General features: G+C 35.6%; 1 protein-coding gene across 1 annotated transcript; it reads left to right on the forward strand.

Annotated features, from left to right (window-relative positions):
- Positions 1 to 1,623: 1,623 nt before the first annotated feature.
- On the forward strand, positions 1,624 to 23,537 carry LOC125267916 (SEC14-like protein 1). Its single transcript, XM_048189984.1, has 16 exons — positions 1,624 to 1,780; positions 2,201 to 2,290; positions 9,837 to 9,986; positions 10,104 to 10,235; positions 10,337 to 10,465; positions 12,984 to 13,173; positions 13,831 to 13,940; positions 16,724 to 16,913; positions 17,172 to 17,260; positions 17,595 to 17,665; positions 18,442 to 18,613; positions 18,946 to 19,080; positions 21,961 to 22,095; positions 22,555 to 22,806; positions 22,921 to 23,099; positions 23,212 to 23,537. Exons 2-16 carry the CDS (start codon positions 2,228 to 2,230, stop codon positions 23,315 to 23,317), a joined length of 2,103 nt encoding a protein of 700 aa, XP_048045941.1. The 5' UTR covers positions 1,624 to 1,780; positions 2,201 to 2,227; the 3' UTR covers positions 23,318 to 23,537.
- Positions 23,538 to 24,285: the final 748 nt, after the last annotated feature.

Here is a 24,285-nt window from a genome sequence, read left to right on the forward strand (position 1 = left end):
TTTGAATAGGCCTCTAGCGACCTCTAGCGGACAGAACATATTACATATTGCACCTTTAATGAGTATTAACACAGGTTTAGATGTTGATGTTTTTTGAAAATAATATTGTTTGTCACCATTATGGTGATCAGTGTTTGCTTTAGTTGGGCTCTTGACCAGCCTCGACTTTTTAAAGGTGCTCTAGAACCAGTTTTTACAAGATATAATATAAGTCTAAGGTGTCCCCTGAATGTGAAGTTTCAGCTCAAAATACCCCATAGATTTTTTTTTTTATTAATTAATAACAGGCTGCAGCCCCTTTAAATCACGCGCTCCCTGCCCCCAAGCTCTTGACTCTATATAGAGTGCATTTACAAAGTTCACACAGCTAATATAACCCTCAAATAGATCTTTACAAAATGTTCGTCATGCATACTGCATGCATGCATCGGATCATGTGAGTATAGTATTTATTTGGATGTTTACATTTGATTCTGAATGAGTTTGATAGTGCTCCGTGGCTAACGGGCTAAAGCTAACATTACACTGTTGGAGAGATTTATAAAGAATGAAGTTGTGTTTATGAATTATACAGACTGCAAGTGTTTAAAAATGAAAATAGCGACGGCTCTCTTGTCTCCGTGAATACAGTAAGAAACGATGGTAACTTTAACCACATTTAACAGTACATTAGCAACATGCTAATGAAACATTTAGAAAGACGATTTACAAATATCACTAAAAATATCAACATATCATGGATCATGTCAGTTATTATTGCTCCATCTGCCATTTTTCGCTGTTGTCCTTGCTTGCTTACCTAGTCTGATGATTCAGCTGTGCAGATCCAGACGTTAATACTGGCTGCCCTTGTCTAATGCCTTGAACATGGGCTGGCATATGCAAATATTGGGGGCGTACATATTAATGATCCCGACTGTTGCGTCACAGTCGGTGTTATGTTGAGATTCGCTTGTTTTTCGGAGGTCTTTTAAACAAATAAGATTTACACAAGAAGGAGGAAATAATGGTGTTTGAGACTCACTGTATGTCATTTCCATGTACTGAACTCTTGTTATTCAACTATGCCAAGATAAATTCAATTTTTGATTCTAGGGCACCTTTAATATTAGTTTTTCTCTGGTTTCTTTAACTGTTTTCTAAAGCATATTTTTTTGTGGCATAAATGCAAGAGAAAATCCGATCAGAAGATGTTGGCTACTTATTGCTGGTGATATAATCATCATTCTGTGGCCTGATTCACTGGTCTAATCCAGAGTCAAATCTGACTGAGCTAGACAGATCTGCCTGTCTGTCAATGTACTCTATATATGTATATTTCAGTCTATCTCTCTGTCCTGATAGACCACTTTTAGCACACTATCATTAAGAAAACCTTTTAGACCAGTTTTTTCAAAGTCACCAAAGTTGGATTTTGAACATCAAAGATCATGACAAACAATCCCTTTCTATTTTATTTTGATATTCCTGTACAAACATACTCATACTTATAAAAAATCTTGTCAATTCATGCTGAAAATAAATTTAACTAGAAAAGAGAAATGCTTCTTTTTTCACCCCATATTTGTGCCTGAACAAGTGGACTAAACTGGAGTTTTGAGGCGGAGTTTGTGTGAGTGACGTGGGTTATGAAACCTCATCTGACACAATTGCAGCTTTCACTTCCGCAGTAGAATGAAGCAGAACAACTAAAGTAACCCAGACTGGATTTTTAATCCTTCACATCGGGTTTTATCAAGACATCCATTCAACTGCATTCTCTGCGCCTTTAACTTCAAAGGTAAAGTTTAAGAGTTCATTTCACGGCTGTCCTGAACGTTTACCTTACGATCGCATTGGAGTCAGTCTGTTTACAGGAAGTTTCACAGTCTTGTGTTTCCTTTAAATCGCAAGTGCTAAAGATAAAACAACAACGAATTTCAATTATGACAATGTGTCCACGGGCCTATATTGGGTCACTGGTTGTACACAGTGACCGAGTATTTTCAGTTTGAACTTGTTGTTATTGTAGCATTGCTCATGTAAACATGCATAGAGGCCACATTAAAGAATGATGTTTTTGCTGTACAAACACTGAGCGATTTAATGCCAAACATTGTGAAAGCCTTAAGATATATAGATGATGGTTCTGTGTTTAATAATGATGTTCATCAGTTTGGTTTTAACCTCTGGGTTTATAATTGGGTTTTTTTCTCCTTAGGAAGGGCTTTTCAATAGAAGTGCAGTGATGGTGCAAAAATATCAGTCCCCTGTGAGGGTTTACAAGTACCCTTTTGAACTCGTAATGGCGGTGAGTTTTTAAGAAATGACATGCACATGTGTATTTTTTATTTATTTATTTTTTATCGAGTAATGTTCACATAGTTTGTCTAGTCAGCTGTTCTTTATCTCAAAGCTGCTTTGCTCTAGAGTTCACTAGACTGTTAGATCAGTCGCCAGTGCAAATACATGTAAATCTTTAACCTCAGAGCACAACTTTCTATTGCTTTATTGCTTTAATAGCATTTATGGTTTGAATTGAACCAGTGTTTCATGTGCTCATCATTATAAAATGGATAGTTACAAGTTCCCATCCTGGCTAATCGGTCGCTTCTGCAGTTCAGTTGTGTTAAAATATACAGTAATAGTGGATTATTGCCTGCCGTGCGCATAAAACCATCAAAATTCAAGAGAAATACATAGTCAAATAATAAAACTATTAAGACTGCAAATCACAGTTCTGCTTTTACTATATTTATACATTTTAAAAACTGCTAGTCTGCCCTTTAGCCTCTTACATGTTCATAATAGCATATCTTTGGGCAGGTCATGGTAATAGTCATTTTTGAAAAGAAATACATTTCAATATTTGATTTTAATAGTGTTTTTTGTTACTTTTATGCAAAATATGAAATGTTGATCCTGAAATCCAGTTGAAGTTCACTGGTAGGGTGAATTCAGATAAATCGGGACACTTTTTGCCATTGAGATGATGAAATAATATCCCTATTATTTTACTTTATCTTAACTTTTATATCTGTTATAAAACAGATACATTATATTTAATTTAGATTTTGATGATTCTAAATTCTGATTAGTTAAGCAACATGTAAAGCTGTTGTAAAACACAGATAAACACACAATTATGATTGATCTGGATTAATGTGTTCAAATTGCTTCTGCTATTGCTTGGGAGAAGAATTAATCCAATTTTCCAGTTATTTATATTATATAAATATTTACCAATATCTTCGGTAACAATTTGCGTAACAGTTTTGAGTGTTTTCTTGCTTTAATATCCTCTGGTAATGCACAGTATAGTTCTACATTGTTAACACACTTACTAATGCTTGGTGTTCTTGAGCACAGTTCCAGAGACCATGCATCAAATGTCAGTTTAACTTCACAGATGTGGTTTACAGTCTTTCTCAGTCACTTTGACACATTTTTTGAAACTGTCTACATTCTGTAAACTGTAAGTGCAAATGTCACAACTGTTTGCTGAAACATCAGAACTCTATTGCATGTCTGCAAAATGTAGTAACAATTCGCCCAAAACATTTAATTCATGCTTCAAAACCTAGTTATTGTGTCAGTAAATTGGCCAATGCCACCAAAATAAAAAAGTGTTTTGTTATCGTGTGAGCCATACTGGTCAAAAAGTTTAGATGTTTTTTCGCCATGTAATTATTTGTTATATACAAATTCTGTGTATTTTCTACTGTCTGTTTTCTACACTATACAAGAATGTCAGTTTTGTCTATCTGAATGCTCTTGTGTATCACACTGAGCTTTTTAGATACAAATTTAAGCAGTAGGTACAAATTTGCTGGAAAAAGTTGATACATTAGTACACAAAAACACTTTACAGTATATTAGGTGTCCTTATCGACTATGTACTTGCATCAATAAAAAAAGTACAATGTACTTATTGTGTTCATATTGTATTGCTAAACACTTGTGCTGCTAGTAAGGTGTAAAATCATGTATGTGCACAATAAGTGCATTATATCAAATGATTCATTTACAGTAAATGTTAGTACACATTAGTTGAAGGCACCTAATATAAAGTGGGACTAATTATTTATATTTATACAGCACAATTTCTCTTTTTTCTTTTTTTTTAGAAATGTGTTACATGTAAACTGAAAATTCACAGTTGCTTTTTTACACACTCTATTATGTCTTCCCCTAACATCACCAACACCATGCATTCTTGCTTGTCTTTCTAATGCTCATACATGTCAAGCAACTGTGAATTTTCAGTTTACATGTAACACATTTTGACAAAAATAAACTGCTGTTGCTGTTTAGGCATTTAGACGTTCCTCCATGTTCAAAAATGTTAGGGATGGTGCTGGTCAAACTTCATATGCTTCCAAACTTGATTGGTTTATTGGTAAGATTGTGATTCCTATCATTACAATGGCAGGTTATTTACCAGTTCACCAGACATTACAAACATTCCATGTTTTATGTAGGCTATTTATGGAATATACATGCATATCCGACAGATTTTGATAATTGAATGGATCATTTTGCATGTGGAGGCTCACACGATGAAAGAATGTTTAGAAGTTTGACAATTTTACTGAGAATTAACATGAACATATTGTTTTGAAAGAAATACAATTTCTCATTTTAGAATTAAGCCAAAGCTATTTGGTAATAAAAATAAATTGAATAAGAATATAACATTTCAATTTACTTTCATGGTGCCTAATATGCAAAATCTGGATCTTTGGAGTATCTCAGTTGCCCATCTCCACATCAGCAGCTGCCCTGATAAGGCTGATATAAGAGCAGATGACATAAGCACTCCAGTACACGCTTAAATCCATTTACGACTGTCTTGTGACCTTTAAATCTCACTCTTTACACAATCATTACCAGATCATTAACACTTACCATGACCTGAGAAACCTTGTAAAAAAAGAAGTGCACTTTAGCCTACTTTAAAATAAGTGTAATTATTATGGAAATAATATACTTTAAAAGAATGAAGTTTTAACTTAATGTTATGTTTTGGACACTTAATTGCATGTTATTTGCATTAACTGAAAATGTATTACAGTTTATATTTATATTAAGTGCAATTAGTTGGACTTTTTGATGCACTTAAGTTGGACTTAAGTGCATCTTTATATGTAATTTAATAATTTAAATATGGTAAAAGTCACCGCTGAATGAACTGACAAGCCTTTATGATAAACTAAATATACTTTAATGTCATTTCTATTGAAATGAGTAATGCATTTAAATGTATTTGTAAAGCTGCAATTTAGTACATTTAAAATATTCTTTAACCCCTGGTTTCACAGACGAGGCTTAAGCTAGTCCTAGACTAAAATGCATGTTTGAGCTGTTTTAACTGAAAGCAACTCGCACTGACATATCTTAAAATATGTCACTGCCATTGTTTTGTCTCAAGATGCACACCAGTAATGTTATTTTTCTAGGGTAAATTTATAAAAGCTACTTAAATACCCTAATAGAAATAAGGCCTAATCCTGGCTTAGGCTAAGCCCTGTCTGTGAAACCAGGCCTAAATGTAATATCAAATGACACTAGTTCTGATTATAATGAAGTACTGGACATGTGCTTTAATATGTTAGTCAACACATCAAAATAAGTGCAATTAAACATTGTAAAATACACTGTAATTTGACATTTTTTTTTACCCAGTACACTTTTTAAAAGTGTACTTAAGTGTGTTAAGAAGCATAGTCATGGAAGTTTATCCACTGTAAGTACACTTAAGTCGGCTTTATTTTCATTCATATTATATTATCTGCAAGTACATTTTTATAAAAATACATACTTTTTAGATTTTTAAGTACACTACAAGTGCCTATTAAATGTAGTTAAGCATACTTTTTTTTATCAAGGGAAAGAGCCACATTTAAAAATGTATTACTTTTTGTCAATGCATTAAATAGTAATATAGATGTACTGTTCAAAAGAAAGTATATTTTGACATTTTGTGGTTGTGAAGTTTTAATGCTCAATATCTAGCTTTCATTCTTATAAATATACTAAAAAAAAGATTTATTTCACATATGGATGCCAAGTAATAATGGTCTGAATGTCTCAGTCGCAGTATTAATTCTGGCACAGCAGCAGGCTTAAGCGTCGTGTAATCTCAAGGCATGATTGATCAGTCGGTTAATTAGGTTACAGTTCACATGCATTGATCCTCGCCACCCCCACAATGACATCATTTCCCCCGGCGAAAGTACTAATCGTTCGCTCTTATCAACATTATTATTGTGAATTGTTTTTTCAGAGTTGCTGAGTGCACAGTTTGACGTCACGGTTTAGTCAGCATGGGCTGCTGCTCACACTTGACATGAATCAGTGCGCACACTCAGCCTCTCCTGTCAATCAAATCTCCTCTGCGGCAGAAACCTCGGGTTAATGTCACAAAGGCTTACAGCGGTGTTGTGCTTATGAAACAGCTGTGGAAGAGCTTTTGATTTGATCAGTGGCTTGTTGCTCACAATATAAGGCCCACTTCAACAAGTAATTATGTTAGTATAGAAGAAACTTCAGGGATTGTTCTACGTAGACCACCGAGGATGAACAAAATTCACAATTGAAGTATTGGTATTCAGTTTAGCTAGAATTTGAATTGAACCAAGTGCATTAGTGCCCGCCCAATGTTCAGCCCATTGGTTTAGAAAAGTTCTGTTAATTCGCTATAAGCCATGAACAAAACCAATCATTTACGAGGTAAATAATAACACTACAAACTTTGAAAATTGGACAAAAAAATAAAGGTAAAAGAACTACAATCACATGGAGCATTGCAAACATCATAATGGAATTAAAAATGTTGGACAAATATAAAACTACTCATTTAAAAAGGTTAATTGCATATATATATTTTAAGTTTATTGCAAAATATGTATATACATATACAAAATATTTAAATATTTTGAGAGCGTAGAGAGAGTCGTCGTTCGCAGTGCTTCGTGGAAGTGGGTGGAGCTTAAGAGATCTTTTGGCATGTTTTGCTTGTTTTGATTCTCTGATTGGAGGAATTTTCTGTACAGCAGATACAAAACCACAAATTCCACTGTTAAACACTATTACTTTAAAACTAAGTTGAATTAATGCAGGCGGATGGCTTCAACAAACACACATACCATCGATTAACTACCATGTAGCTCACAGTATCTTTAAAGATTATAAGATTATACGGTTTTTTTATAGTTTTTACTTCCAGAACCTGACTGTTGCACTCTGTTGGCCACATGACTTTCTGAAATGACAGGAAGAGGAATTTCCTGAACTGCAATTCAAAGAAATTCAACACAGTCACACAACAGAGGCATTTCATTAGTTCAACACCACAGATCATTCATATTGACTAATTATGTATATGTTTCCCTGATATGGACATTCCAGGATAAAAATAGAGAATACATTTATTTTAGTTCATTAAATATAATGACATTTATAAAAAAAAAAATCTAATATTTCTGGAAATTGCACATATATTGTGTGTAAGAACAGACGTTTTGGTAATTCATGATGAGAAATTAAAAAAAAACAAAGTAGTTGTATGAAATTTATTGAATTTCATTCTATTTTAATTCTACTTTAAATTTAAATTACCATTATAATTCTCGAGTTGTACAGAATTGTAATTCAGTTGCATTCAATTGATATTCAGGTATTAAACATGCATTTAAAAGGAATTTTTATTTGAATTATGAAACTTCTCACAAACAGCTATAGGACTGCTGTAGTTGAGGCTTTATTGTTCCTAAAAGTAGGAAGTAATACACAATGCTATACCATCTCTTACATAAATGCTGTTATTGTGTTTAGTCCAGAGAAAACATTTCATTGTTTGATCAATCACTTTAATGGATGACGTCCATGGACATCATCACTTCATTGATTTAACACAAAGGTTGAGATATTGGCAGAATTTTAGAGGCTACCATACTTAATGTATACTGTGCAGTTTGCAGGTTTTCAGTATGCATATGAGCTTCTACAGTGACCAAAATTACAAGAATTTCCATTCCAGCATGACAATTCTTTATGCAAAAAATGGATTAAATGTTAAATAAATAAACTAAACTAAGATCATAACTGAAAGCTACATGATCAGATCATGTGACAACAATGTAGCACGCTATACTGACAATGTATTCCATTTCATACACTATTCTACATATAGCCAGTGTGCAGAGGGAAGGAGCTTGCCTTTGTTTAGTGGGTCACACAGTCTATAGATCATTTACATTTTGCACATGTGTACATAATAGAATTTTGTTTGATTTTTAGCAGGATCTTGCTGCTGTTTAATCTACGTGACTCTCAGTGGAATAGGAGAGTACACATACTAAAACAAACATACTGGGAAAAACCTCATCCACAGTTCAGCAGAAATACATCTGCACTGATGGCTAATGCATTAGCGTGGATGCAATTTAAAGCTGTAGTGTGTAATATCTGCGTCATCAGAGACCAATCTAAATAGAGCAGAACATTCTGGAAGTAAGAATGTTGGTAAAAAAGGATTTTTACAATAATATGCAAATGTTTCAAAACAGACTATTTGTATATATCTGAGTATTTTACTTGCAGACAATATAATATTAATGAAAAAAAAGCCACATAAGTGTGATTAAAGAGAGTTGCCTACACTTTCTAATCATAACACACTACACTTAAAGTTAATATATTTTAAACTAAACTGCAACTTCATCACAAATTACAAATACATACGTTTCAATAGATATTACATGAAATATTTTCGTTTAACTTACCATTCATGCTTGTCAGTACATTCAGCAGTAACTTTAACTGTATTTCAGAGACAATAAAAGTAATAATGAAATTATGTATAAACATGTACTTCAGTCCTACTTAAGTGGCAAAAAACTTATAAATTGCAATATTTATTAAAATAATTGCATTAATATAAATGTAAACTATAATACATGTATATTTAATTGCAACTAACATGCAATAAAATAACATTTTATTCAGTTCAGTTTATTCACGTATATACATTTTTTTTTTTTTTTTTTTTATATATATAAAGTATATTGTTTCTGTATTATGTACTGTTCTTACAGTTGGGAACCTTAAAAAGTGAGAGATTAGGGAGTAAATATTGACAGGCGTACCTGTAGTTAATCGGTATCGTTGACTTAAGACATCATGTGACATACTGTACTTGGAAACCTGGTCAAATGAGCTACTAAATCAACTGAAAATAAAACAATAACATATCACAAGACACGTGTCAGATTTTCAGAAACATATCTAATCTATATGTTTTTTTTTTCTGCTGAAGAGAACCATATTTTTTAAGAACATTGTATTGTGTGGAAAAAAAAAAAAAAAAAAAAATTAGAACAAATTTTTGTTAAAAGAACATTTTCCAAACTCGCTTAACTTAATTTTTTTCAACAAATCAACATTCTAAGAATTCTGATTTGAAGCATTCCATGAACATAAAAATGTCCAGCTTTCTTAGTGTTAATAGAATGTCATTTAAAGGTTGGTATGATGTTCCTGAGACATTCTTTCAAACATAATTTTTATTAACAACTCAACATTCTTCACAGCAAAATCCTCTGTGTTAAATGAACACTACTCTGTCATTATGAGGACATAAAAAAAAAACCTTCTACAATGTATATAAATACAATTTTTGTGCTAACCTTGTGAGAACAATATTAAAGGCCAGATAACATTCATTTATAACTTTGAGAGAACTTGCCAGAACGTAAGCCAAAATTATGAGAACATTCCCTGTTAGCAGGGGAGACATTCTTTCACCCTTGTTTCATCTCCCACACTTACATCTGTCTCATCCTTTTCTCTCATAGGCCTATGAGAAAAGATTCCCAAACTGTCCGCTGATACCCATGTTTGTGAACAGTGACATCATCAGTGAGTGTCATAGTGAAGATGGGGCGACACAAGTGATTGAACGCAGGTGTACCGTGGACGTTGAGGCCCCTCGGCTTCTGAAGAGGGTATTTGATTTTATAGAACCCAAAATGTCATAACCTGTGACATGATGAGCATTTCACTTGGTTAAAATGTGTACATTAGAATAATATAATTACTGTATACATTGACTGTGTGTACAGATAGCAGGAGTGGACTACATATATTTCATCCAGAAGAACTCTTTGGACCGAAGAGAGAGAACTCTGCACATAGAGGCCTATAACGAGTCCTTCTCCAGCAGAGTCAATGTCTATGAACACTGCTGCTACACGGTCTGAAGCCACATCCTGCCATTTCCCTCTTACTTATAGACATGTGTTTATGTGTTAGCTGGTTTAAGCGAGATCCTGATGTTTGAACAATCCCTCCTCAGGTTCACCCGGAGAATGAAGACTGGACCTGTTTTGAGCAGTCTGCCAGCATGGACATCAAATCCTTCTTCGGCTTTGAGAGCACCGCAGAGAAAATCGCAATGAAGCAATATGCCGCTAGTATAAAAAAGGTGTGTATGCATTCCTATACTTATTGGTTGATTGTTTGCATTCCTATTCTTATTGGATGGTTGGATGGTTGGATGGATGGATGGATGGATGGATGGATGGTTGGATGGTTGTTTGGATGGTTGTTTGGATGGTTGTTGAATGGATGGATGTATGGTTGGTTGGTTGGTTGGTTGGTTGGTTGGATGGATGGATGGATGGTTGGATGGTTGGATGGATGGATGGATGGATGGATGGATGAACGGTTGGATGAATGGATGGATGGATGGTTGGTTGGTTGGTTGGTTGGTTGGTTGGATGGATGGATGGATGGTTGTTGAATGGATGGATGGATGGATGGATGGATGGATGGTTGGTTGGTTGGTTGGTTGGTTGGTGGATGGATGGATGGATGGATGGATGGATGGATGGATGGATGGATGGACGGATGAATGGTTGGATGAACGGATGGATGGTTGGTTGGTTGGTTGGTTGGTTGGTTGGTTGGTTGGTTGGTTGGTTGGTTGGTTGGTGGATGGGTGGATGGATGGACGGATGAATGGTTGGATGAACGGATGGATGGTTGGTTGGTTGGTTGGTTGGTTGGTTGGTTGGTTGGTTGGTTGGTTGGATGGATGGTTGGTTGTTTGGATGGATGGATGGATGGATGGATGGATGGTTGGTTGGTTGGTTGGTTGGTTGGTTGGTTGGTTGGTTGGTTGGTTGGTTGGTTGGTTGGTTGGTGGATGGATGGATGGATGGACGGATGAACGGATGGATGGATGGATGGATGGATGGTTGGTTGTTTGGATGGTGGTTGAATGGATGGATGTATAGATGGATGGATGGATGGATGGATGGATGGATGGTTGGTTGTTTGGATGGTTGTTGAATGGATGGATGTATAGTTGGTTGTTGGATGGATGGACGGATGAACGGTTGGATGAACGGATGGATGGTTGGTTGGATGGTTGATGGATGGATGGTTGGTTAGTTGAATGGTTGATGGATGGACAGATGGATGGATGGATGGATGGACGGACGGTTGGTTGGTTGGATGGATGAATCACTACATGTGACATGCCAAATTCATTCTATTAAACCTATATCTATTAAACCCATATCAATACCTAAAACCATTCCTAAATAAAAATAAGTGAAGCCAAATGAAGACACATTTAGAGTAAAAAAAATCATTTTTACAATAGTAATGACAAAACACACAGACACACAATAAAGTAATGGTTTCAAAAATATGCTTAATTTTCTTTGAGGCAAAAAAATAATTTCTTATTTTACCCAAAAAGCCATGAGAGATATGCCTTAAAACTATGAGGAGGAAACATTTTTTCACCACCAGAAATTTGCGTTCACTTGCAAAACCTTTGTATGTCACATCTCTGTTCCAAAGACTCTTATTTTGAAGTCGACATCTTTACTTTCTGGCCTGCCATGTTACAGTGTGTTTTTCCCACAGTGTTTCCAAACGCTCCAGAAACGGTGCGTTCACTTACAAAACTATTGTGCGTCACATCTCTGTTCCCAAAAAACTATTATTTTGAAGTTCACACCTCAACTTTCTCCTGGCCTGTTACATTGTGTTTTTCCCACAGTATTTCAAATGTTCCAGAAACGGTGCGTTCACTTGCAAAACTTTTGAATACCCCTGAGAAACTTTGCATTCCCTCACAAAAGCATTGGAAACATGGCTTGACATTAACTTTTTTGTTCACCAGCCACTCTGGCTAGTGGTTTTCCAAAATTACTAGCCATTCGGCATTTTCGCTGACCACAATTTTGACATCGATACCATAGGAAAAAACTGGCATATAGATATTTTTAATAGTATCTCATAAATTGGTATATTAAGCTGCTGTCACTTTAAGAACTGATGCATGGATCCAATATACTGTTACACATGCGTTTCATATCTCAACTGTTTACATTCACTTAAAACATAAATGGCTGTGTTTACATAAATACTCACCAAGACCGGCATTTTGACATTATTTTGTGTGTGTGTTAATGTCAAGCCCTGATTGGAAAAATAGTTCTTCCCATCTCATAGTATTTCCATCACTGTAAAACTTTTGCAAGCAAATTCAAAAGCATTGAGGAAAAAAAAAGCATTGCGAAAGCATCTTTTTTTTCCAATCACCCAGTCCTCTCAGAGGCTCTGTACAAAAGTTCTGTTAGAGGCTCTGTAAAAGTTACCTAGACAACTAGAAGTAAATGTTAACCCTAAAGCATTTGAAACATTCTTATTTTTATTTCACTGAATAAATGTTTACTTTATCTAGACCTAGACGGTGATATTGACTGACTTGCCAAGTTTCTTACTGCTTTATTTTCAAGGATCTCCTTCCTGCTTTTAGATTCCTTTGTCTACCATCAGGATCTGTTTTCTTGTAATGTCCTAGTTGTGGCTGGCTTGCGTGTAAGAGTATGTTTTCATGCGTCTGTGTAACTAAAGCCAATGTTTACTTGCTTCATTTGCGTAAACTCTTGTATCAATCTCTATTTGTCTCTCTTGCGCCACAGGGAAAAGAGATTATTGAATATCACCTCAAACAACTGGAGGAGGAGGGCATTACTCACATGCCCCGCTGGGTACCTCCTCCCGTCCCCACCACACCTCACCAACCTCCTGTCAGCTCAGCCAGAGCTATCCCAGCATGCAGCAGCAGAGTTCACCCCAGCTCCACAGACGTCCTGCCAGGCTCTCCGGATGGTGAGATGAATCATACTGCTGCCTCGTGAGCGTGTGCTCATAAATATAATAATGTGAGGGGAATGAAATGATATTGAGCATCAGCATGTCCAAAATCTAGTGAGCTGCCTTGACATCTACAGCCTGCTTTGACAGATTCTGTACTTTCAAAGGCAGCATCCTACTGCATCCTGAAAGAAACCTCACTGCTTAATATATTCTAAGATAGTTTTGTGGTTGCACTTTATTTCGATGGTCTACTTTAGACATTCCACTGACTAAAAGTAACTTTGCAACTACATGCCAGCTGTCTTTCATTAGAGTATTAGTTGAGTATTAATAATAATGTTTAATAAATATAGCGCTTTTTCCAAGCTCAAGGATGCTTAACATTAATAATAAGGAACAAATAATCATTTCACACATAATAACTTTTATAGACAGTAGACAGTAGCCCAGTCCAAGACATGAGTGATTGCAGTTGCATATCACAGCAAGGGATACGGGGGGGAGTACTCTGGGTTCAGGCCAAATTCCGAGCTCGGAGCCTGCCCTCGGACTGCATGCCAAATATGCATACTCTATCTGATTATTTGTAAATGTGAACTCATGAAAATAGATTTGTGTTAGTGTGTTGCTAGACTAATGCCATTATACGCCAATACGTTTTGTTTGTAGACAAGTTAGATGCAGACTATATCTCACGCTATCTGGGACAGCTGACCCCCTTCCAGGAGAGCTGCCTCATTCGCCTACGACAGTGGCTGCAGGAAACACACAAAGGCAAAGTGAGTACAATGTTCAGAATAAAGTACTTGTAGGGGACAGCGTGGATAAAGTTGGACCAGGGGTAAAATGCGCAATTGATTTATTTTTCTTCTGTAAACCACTAGATTGCACAAAACTCACTGCAGCACCTTCCTAAACATCCAGGTTTCACTATGCATGTGGAAATTTGGTTGATCCTTGACATGGGCAGAGTTGATTCTGCACTAATTTGATCTAATATTTAATGTTTTTCAAATGTCATAGATTTAATGTAGCAAATAAGAATCAATAAAATTACCAAAATATACTGCGAGACAAAAGTCTTGTTAACCCTTAAATGCATGACTGTTTCGCCAATCATTCTTACGGATCTACACTGCGTTCCAAATTATTATGCAAGTGACATATCAGTAAGATTTCAGTACAATAAACATTCAGATTTTAGTTTTTCTAAGAAAATGTTTGTTTGTTTATTTATCCATGTCTTTTTAGATAACTGGTATCAATCTCAGACAAAATAATTTGCCAGATCTGTGGAAACCCTACTTAGAGGTTGTTCCACATTATTAAGCAAGTCACAGTTCTCATGCATTATGGGGAGGAAGAAAGATCTTTCTGAAGTTGAAAAGCATGAAATGGTGCAATGTTGTGCAAAAGGCATGAAAACAACTAATATTGTGTGAAACTGAAAGGAGATTATCGAATTATCATAAGATTTGTGAGTGATTTAGAGCACAGCCAAACTCGGTCAGATAAAGGCTTATTGAGGAAAGTTCCTGTCAAAAAAATGAATTGTATTAAAAGGGCAGCTATTAAAAAAAGCCAGTGTTGAGCAGTAAACAGGTATTTGAAGCTGCAGGTGTCTCTGGATCTGTGATGAACCTCACCATGCAGGCTGGCAGTTGTGCGTAAAGATGCATTTTAGACACCACTAACCAAACCTAACAAAGAGAAACATTTACAGTGTGTGTAGAAATATATTTTCAAACAGTTTTATTGCTGTCAGGTTTTTTTGCAGCATGGGATAGTGAATAGTGCATTGTACAATAGTGCATTGTATTATGCACTATCCTCGTTTTTATACCATAGCTGAAAATGGCCAGTTATGAACTCCACATATCTTGCAAAAGTCATTTTAATACCCTCCATCTCACTTCCCAGTATTCCAGCCCAAATCCTCACCCGCCAGCTCCTTGCTGACGTCGCAATCTTGTTGGAACGTGGTGGCCATTGTAGTACGGCATTAGTCAGTGAATAAAACTATTTAAAAATGAGTCTTCATGTATTTCTAAACCCACTGTAAATGTTTCTCTTTGTGAGGTTTGGTTAGTGATGACTGAAATGCATCTTTACGCACAACTGCCAGCCTGCATGGAGAGCTTCTTGAGACTCCAGAGGCACCAGCAGCTTCAAATACCTGTTTGCTGCTCAACACTGGTTTTTTTATAGCTGCCCTTCTAATACAATTAATTTTTTTGACAGGAACTTTCATTAATAAGCCTTTATCTGACCGAGTTCTGCTGTTCTCTAAATCACTCACAAATCTTATGATAATTCGATAATCTCCATTCAGTTTCACACAGTATTAGTTGTTTTCATGCCTTTTGCACAGCATTGCACCATTTCATGCTTTTCATCTTCAGAAAGGTCCTTCTTCCCCCATATTGCATGAGATTTGTGACTTGCTTAATAATGTGGAACGACCTCTGAGTACCTCTGGCAAATTATTTTGTCTGAGATTGACACCAGTTATCTAAAAAGACATGGATAAATAAACGAACAAACATTTTCTTAGAAAAACTAAAATCTGAATGTTTATTGTACAGAAATCTTACTGATTTGTCTCTTGCATAATAATTTGGAACGCAGTGTGTATCTAACACGGAAGGATCTCTACCTGTCGTGATAATATAAAAATCCTCTGATATTAGAGTAACAATTACAGAAGAATAAAATAAATCGTATTTTGTTACCTTTTGGAGCTTGAAAGGGCTCAGTTTGAACAGATGTTTTATGCCATCACCACTGTCCTCGTCAGAGCTCATTTCCCAGTAAATTCAGCAAATAATGGGCTAGTTTTATGTTTGAGGTCACGAACATGAGCCATTCGCGATCTCAAACATATTCTCAGAACTATATAATTTTCAACATCTTCAAAATCAAATTTCGATCACTAACAGCTTCACCAGATCCATCCAGTTACAGTCATATTTGATTACGTTCAGTACTTGCTCTGCAGTAAATCTCTGAGCCATTTCATGTTTTTCTTATTATTTCGTTTTCTGTCTGAATGAGTCGTCACTTCAGCATTGTATCAGACATTACCACCTTATGGAATAAAGGTGAATTGCACTTATGCTGTCATCTAAGATTCAGTTATTGTTGTGCAGAAAAAATATACGTACACTCATACACACCTCAGGTCGTTTGCGACCCTATACAATTTTTACAAAAAATGTATACAAAAATAGGCATTCTTTTATAATTTTATGATTTTTTTCTTGTTATATTCTTTATAATGAATTGATTGAGGAATACCAAGAAGGTTGATGTCTAACTTTAAAAAATGAACGAGGAGGAGGGTAGTGAATGACGTCCCGGGTCACTAAAGACCCGAGGTATGCATTTAAGGGTTAATGATTTTCAGTTTTGTTAAATCAGCAGTTTTGAATTTAAGTAAATGTAAAAGTATAATATTTGGTGCAAAACATTCTGTTTGTTTACTTGACATGGTTATATTTAGATTGGGATAGATTGAAGGATTTTATTTGACTTAATTACATATGTATATGAATCCTTTCAGATCCCTAAAGACGAGCATGTGCTGCGCTTCCTGCGCTCACGGGACTTTAATCTGGAAAAGGCCAGAGAGGCTTTGTGCCAGACGCTCACATGGAGGAAACAGCATCAAATTGACTTCCTGTTAGACACGTGGCAGTCTCCGCAGCTACTGCAGGACTACTACACCGGAGGCTGGCATCACCATGACAAAGGTCCATCTCTACTATCACATTTAGTTTGACTTTAGACATTTAAAACATGACTATGTGCCACATAACTAATGGAGAGGCATTTTCCCTCTCAAACCAGGATGCGTGTAAGTCATAACTGTGCTAGACATACAGTCAGCCTTTGAAATAAAGATCAGTTGAAGCAATTGATCTGAGCGAGATGTTTCCCATAGGCTGCATTAATATCAAACAAGCAGAAGTTAATGTGGTTCTGTGCTTCTGTGTGTGTGTATTATGTAGATGGCCGTCCTCTCTATATCCTTCGACTTGGACAAATGGACACGAAAGGTTTAGTGCGGACGCTGGGAGAAGAGACTCTTCTGAGACATGTAAGAGTTAGATGAATACAAATACTCTAAAATTATAAATCAAAATATTCACAGTCATAGTCAAATGAAATTGAATAATACACATCATTTCAAAACAGTGGTTGAAAATCACTTATATTGTGGTAAAGATGTTGGTCATATCACCCTTTTCTAAACAGGGAGCTGAAAGTCACCACATAGTGCTTTAATCCCACAGTGAGCAAGCCATTTTGGAGTTAGCAGTATAAAAATGACTTGTGATAAACCAGACTACACCAGAGATGCCAGTTCTCTGGCTTAATTTGATGAAATTACCATATTCACTGACCCCCTTCACCTTTGACCCAAACTTTAGGTGCTGTCCATCAATGAGGAAGGTCTCAGACACTGTCAAGAGAATACCAAAATATTTGGAAAACCAATCAGGTACTTATTGTATTCATGCATTACCAAACAGATCATGTATTAATCTATGTATAGTGGCTATATCAGTGTCGGGTGTAATGCATTACTAAATAATTAATTACTGTAATTAAATTACTGTTCCCTTGAAAAAGTAAAGTAAAGGATTACTCTTAATTTTTCTGTAATTTAATTACAGTTACATCAACTGTAAATGCATTAAATTCTGTATAGACTAGAACAAATCTTTATAAAACTATAGTGGATTTAACATCTAATGTTAAAATGTATGATTTACTGTAACCTTCTCCCTTTAAATACTGTTATTTAAGTAATTTATTTACTGTTCAAGAATAATTTATGCAATTTTATTATTCATTTGAAAGAATTAAAAGAGCCGTTTCATGTCTATTCTTGTATTGTTCAACTAGTCGAGGTTGATATGGGATTTAGAAAGTAATTAGTAATAATAAGTAATGCGATACTTTTGTAATGTAATTACATCGGTGAAGATGGAACTAGTAGCTAGTTATCAACTACCTTTTTAGAGTAACTTACCCAACAATGGCCATAATAAATGGGAATCAAAAGAAAAAATAGATTATTGTGGATTTGGTTCCAACTCCACTTAGCTAACTGCTAACAACCGAACCTCATGAAAACCAGCCAGTATTTTAAATGGAACTGAATAAATGAATAAGAATCAGTTCTTAGTCCTCAACCCTAGTGGCCATACACATTGTGTGTTTTACTGTACATGGTGCCTCTACCCCAAAGAAATAACTGCTCTTGTGCTGTAGTTGTTGGACATGTCTGGTGGATCTTGAGGGGTTAAATATGAGGCATCTGTGGAGACCGGCGATCAAAGCCTTGCTGAGGATGATAGAAGTTGTAGGAGCCAATTACCCTGAAACACTTGGCCGTCTCCTCATAATAAGAGCACCCAGAGTGTTTCCTGTGCTCTGGACTTTGGTAAACACACACACACACACACACAGAAACAAACTCATAGGATGTCACATTATGACACACTTAGAACAAATAGTTAGAATGTTAACAAATAGTTTAAAATATTGGGAAAGACTATATAGATAAGCACATACTCAGTCTTCATTCAATGGTTGTAAATGTTGCTACACGTTGACCCATCAGAGTTGAATGTCATGTTAGCGTGGTGTTATTTCACTCATCTGGCCTTGTTTAATTACCGGGCTTCTGTAAATGTCATGTTTGCCTTTGTCTGTGTTAGCAGTGCTAATGAAAAATGACCTGCTGATTTTTGTTGCACCCTGTTCTGCTATCAGGTGAGTCCATTCATCGATGAAAACACACGGAAGAAGTTTCTCATCTATGCTGGGAACGACTACCAGGGGCCTGGAGGTCTGGTGGACTACATCAACAGAGAATTCATCCCTGACTTCTTAGGAGGAGACTCTCTGGTGAGTCTTCAAATCTACAGATTAATTCACATGAGTCAAGCTCCACTCCTTGAGGGCCACTGTCCTGCAGAGTTTAGCTCCAACTAGCTCCAAAACACCTGGCTGGAAGTTTCTGTTAATCCTGAATACCTTGATTAGCTGGTTCAGGTCTGTTTATTTAGGATTGGAGCTAGATTCTGCAGGAATATAGCCCTCCAGGAAATGAGTTTGACACTCCTGTATTAACCCTCTTTGGTTGGTTGAAAACCTGATGTGCTGCTGCATTCTTTATTACATATAGAAGCTTAATGGTATTACAGTGATGTTTATTACAGAGGTATTGCAGTAATCAAGCCTTGAGATGATAAGAGCCTTGGATAAATTTGAGGTCTTGTATTACATGTTGTATAGTGCAATTCTGTATGATAGGGCGCCATTGAGATGTGGTCATGTGGTGCATGTGACCTAGATTGAGCTGGAGCTGCTGTTTCTTTAGGATATATGTTGATACAATGGGGCCATCAAGCTGGAAGGTCATCATCTGCAAGCACGCAATCAAGCATTGTGGATCATCTGTGTAGCATTGATAGGACATAAGGAACATGTCATGCACCTTCCCTAGACCAACAAGTCATTCTCAAATAAGCTTTTGCATATTTATATTTAAATAGTTTTTTGTGTGTGTGTGTGTGTGTGTGTGTGTGTGTGTGTGTGTGTACATATACCATTAAAAACCACAGTGCTTTGTGTCAAACAGACACTCCTCACTGCAGCTCAGTCAGCTAAAACCTTGTGAAACAGAAGTACACTTATTACTACAGTACACAGTACAGTCCAAAAGTTTGGAACCACTAAGATTTTTAATGTAAAAGAAGTTTCGTCTGCTCATCAAGGCTACATTTAATTAATTAAAAATACAGTAAAAACATTAATATTGTGAAATATTATTACAATTTAAAATAACTGTGTACTATTTAAATATATTTGACAAAGTAATTTTATTCCTGTGATGCAAAGCTGAATTTTCAGCATTGTTACTCCAGTCTTCAGTGTCACATGATCCTTCAGAAATCATTCTAATATGCTGATCTGCTGCTCAATAAACATTTATGATTATTTTCAATGTTGAAAACAGTTGTGTACTTTTTTTCAGGATTCCTTGATGAATAGAAAGTTCAAAAGAACAGCATTTATCTGAAATACAAAGCTTCTGTAGCATTATACACTACCGTTCAAAAGTTTGGGGTCAGTAAGAATTTTTATTTTTTTGAAAAGAAATGAAAGAAATGAATACTTTTATTCAGCAAGGATGCATTAAATCAATCAAAAGTGGCAGTAAAGACATTTATAATGTTACAAAAGATTAGATTTCAGATAAACACTGTTCTTTTGAACTTTCTATTCATCAAATAATCCTGAAAAAAAAATATTGTACACATATATTTTATACAATTGTATATATTATATATATCTTGAGCAGCAGATCAGCATATTAGAATGATATATGAAGGATCATGTGACACTGAAGACTGGAGTAATGATGCTGAAAATTCAGCTTTTGATCACAGGAATAAATTACTTTGTGAAATATACCAATAGCTATCAGTTATTTTAAATTGTAATAATATTTCACAATATTACTGTTTTTTTACTGTATTTTTAATTCAGTAAATGTAGACTTGGTGAGCAGACGAAACTTCTTTTAAAACATAAAAAATCTTAGTGTACTGTGTGTATGTATATATATATATATATATATATATATATATATATATATATATATATATATATATATATATGACTCTCCTTAACTGAATATAATGTTTTCAGACTCTTAATTTCATGTTAAATGCAACTGAATGAAACGTTATTGTAGTTTAAGATTTATATAAAATGCAATTAGCTGAACTTAGTGTTTTTCACCCATTTAAGTACATCTTCATATGTAACTTCATTATTACCTCTGTTGTATTTTGAAATATGGTTAAACTTATGGTTTACTTTAAATTTAACATTGGATAACACACTGCAGTTAAAACTAAAGTCCACTTCAAAGCATGACAAAACATTATTAAAACATAGTGATTTAAAATGTACTTTAAAATAAAACGTTTAATTTGACATTATTACAAAGCCCACTTTAAGTGTGTTAAAAAACATACTCTCTTCAAGTGCATTTACAGTAAGTGGCCTTTTATTAAAATATTATATTATCTTGTTTAAAAATATGTTTTTTTTTAAGATTTGAAGAACACTTCAAATGCACATTTAATACAATTAAGCACACTTCTTTTTCACAAGAGAATATATAATACCAACAGTGTGATGTTGTTTCTCTCCAGGAATGGAATAGTGAGGTAAAATAATGTAAAATCATCATGACATGGGATCATGCTGATGTAATATAATATGATTGATATAACTGTCTACATTTAACAAATTGCCATTATAGTCATAATTTGCTTGTCATATCACTTTGTTTGTTGTTGTGGTTTGTATATTGTATTCAAGGAAGATTATGATACCTCTAGAAAGCTATCCAATAGCATTTCTATTCATTTCAATGGGACTGACTTGGCTAGCCCAAAAAAGCATGTGATTTGAAATCTGCTGTCTTTGACTTTCCATGTGAAATGACCATCAGATTGTTTGGTAGTATATTCGTGATGTTCTTTTATTTATGCTGTACAGAAAGCACAGAGGAAATGCTGACCTTAACTTGACTGTGATTATCTTTTTTTCCCTAACAAATGCATTCATATTAAATGCTTTTGCCTTGAAGCCAAAGAACAAAAGATCATTCTCTACTACAGGACACATATAGTTGTGTATTTATTCAGAAAGAAATTATAACAATCTAATATCTTCTAATCTAATATGGATGACTGTTGTTTAATTCAGTGTGATGTTCCTGAGGGGGGTCTGGTTCCCAAGTCTCTATACCGCACGGCTGAGGAGCTGGAAAATGAGGAGGTTAAACTGTGGAATGAATCCATCTACAAGAGTGCGAGTGTGCTGAAGGGAGCTCCACATGAGGTACAGCTCATTCACAGACAACACTCGATAATATACATCTGCTGCTGTTTACTTCAGCTCTGCAAAGTTCAGTTTCATATACAGCGTGTTGATAATTGGTGCCACCTGTTGGTTCTAAGAAGACATGCAGTGTGAAGATCAAATACTGTTAGCCAAGTTCTGTTTAAGGTGCAGATCTGTACATATTTACAGTTTATAGTGTATTATGATTGAGTTACCAAGGTGGACATATTTAGAATCGGCTCCCTTTCAATTCATGATTGTGAATTTGAATAGAAATTGACAATATCATGAGTAATTTGTTGAATCTCATTTCAATTCTACTTTCTTATGTAAATGTTCTGTATCCTGTTTGCTGCACCAATTCAGATCCCAGATTCTCAGTTCAGTTCAAAATGGTGGTCAGCGCTGTGTGTTACGCATTATGAAATAAATATAAATCCCTTCATTCATTTTCAGGTGCTGATAGAGATTACAGACGTATCGTCCGTCATCACGTGGGACTTTGACGTGTGTAAAGGCGACGTGATCTTCAACATCTACCACTCCAGAAGAGCTCCTCAGCCAGCTAAAAGAGACGGTCTGAACGCACACAACCTCGCCTGCCCCGCCGGAAACAACGTCCAGCTCATTGAGCGATCGTGGATGCTGGGACAAGACTACAGCATGGTGGAGACGGCCCTTACCTGCCGAGAGGGAGAGAGTGTTCAGGTGGGGGAATCTCATGAAACCTCATTTCGCATGACTAAAAAATATATTGATCAGAAGGAGAGATAAACTTCTTCCTACTTTCATTCTCTTCCTTTGATCCATGTTTCCCATCAGGGCTCTCATGTGACTCGCTGGCCTGGATTCTACATCCTGCAGTGGCGTCTTTACAGCACTCCAACATGCACTTCCTCCAGTCGGCCACGTGTAGACGATGTTCTGGCCTCTCTGCAGGTCTCCTCACACAAGTGCAAAGTCATGTATTTCACAGAGGTGCTGCAGTCCACTGACTTCAGGTCTGGATATTTACATATTGAAAAGTGAAATCTAAAAAAAAGCACACCATCTGGACTAATCTGAAAAACCAAATGATGTGTTTAAAGGTGTGTGTGTTTGTGTTTCCATCAGGGGCTCCATGAGCAGCCTGGAGTCGAGTCACAGCGGTTTCTCTCTGCTCAGCGCCGCCACAACCTCCTCCAACCAGTCACACACCGGCTCAACCGTTTCAAGATGACATCTTCATCCAGCTGGAAAGACTTCAGCTCTGCAGGATCATTTCTGGACATGATGAATGATCATGAACATAGTGTTGATAGAGGCTCACATTAAACCACAACTAACTCCTGGATGAGTGCTGATCTTTTTTAGACAGTTTATCTCATAATAATCTTCAGGCTTTCTGTAAATTATAGTTTTCTGTACATTGTTAGAAATAAATTTGTAAATGTTGTTTACCTTGGTTGTCTAATTGAGTGACTTTTTTTAATGTGGTGCATAAAGATAAACTCTAGCTTTTTTTGTTCAGAATTTAAATGAGTAAGTGAATCATGAATTCATCTTCCAAACTGTCTATAATAATTACTTTATTATTAATAATAATATTTTTGAGTTGTCAGGACAGATTTCTTGGGAAACTGCTTACTTCCGTCATTCATCCAGTTAACAATATAGCCTATCCATGAATAAAAGAAATAACAATATATCTGTGAATAAATGTCAGATACTACTATATTAAAGGGTTAGTTCACCCAAAAATGAAAATTCTGTTATTTATTACTCACCCTCATGTCGTTCCACACCCGTAAGACCTTCATTAATCTTCGGAACACAAATTAAGATATTTTTGTTGAAATCCGATGGCTCAGTGAGGCCTTCATAGCCAGCAATGACATTTCCTCTCTCAAGATCCATTAATGTACTAAAAACATATTTAAATCAGTTCATGTGAGTACAGTGGTTCAATATTAATATTATAAAGTGACGAGAATATTTTTGGTGCACCAAAAAAAACAAAATAACGACTTATTATTAGTGATGGCTGATTTCAAAACAATGCTTCAGGAAGCATCGGAGCACAAATGAATCAGCGTGTTATTTCACTACCAGCGTGTTGTTTTGTTTTTTGGCGCTCCAAAAATATTCTCGTCGCTTTATGATATTAATATTGAACCACTGTACTCACATGAACTGATTTAAATATGT

Source organism: Megalobrama amblycephala, linkage group LG1 (genome assembly GCF_018812025.1).
Source record: "Megalobrama amblycephala isolate DHTTF-2021 linkage group LG1, ASM1881202v1, whole genome shotgun sequence".
NCBI classification, from domain to species: domain Eukaryota; kingdom Metazoa; phylum Chordata; class Actinopteri; order Cypriniformes; family Xenocyprididae; genus Megalobrama; species Megalobrama amblycephala.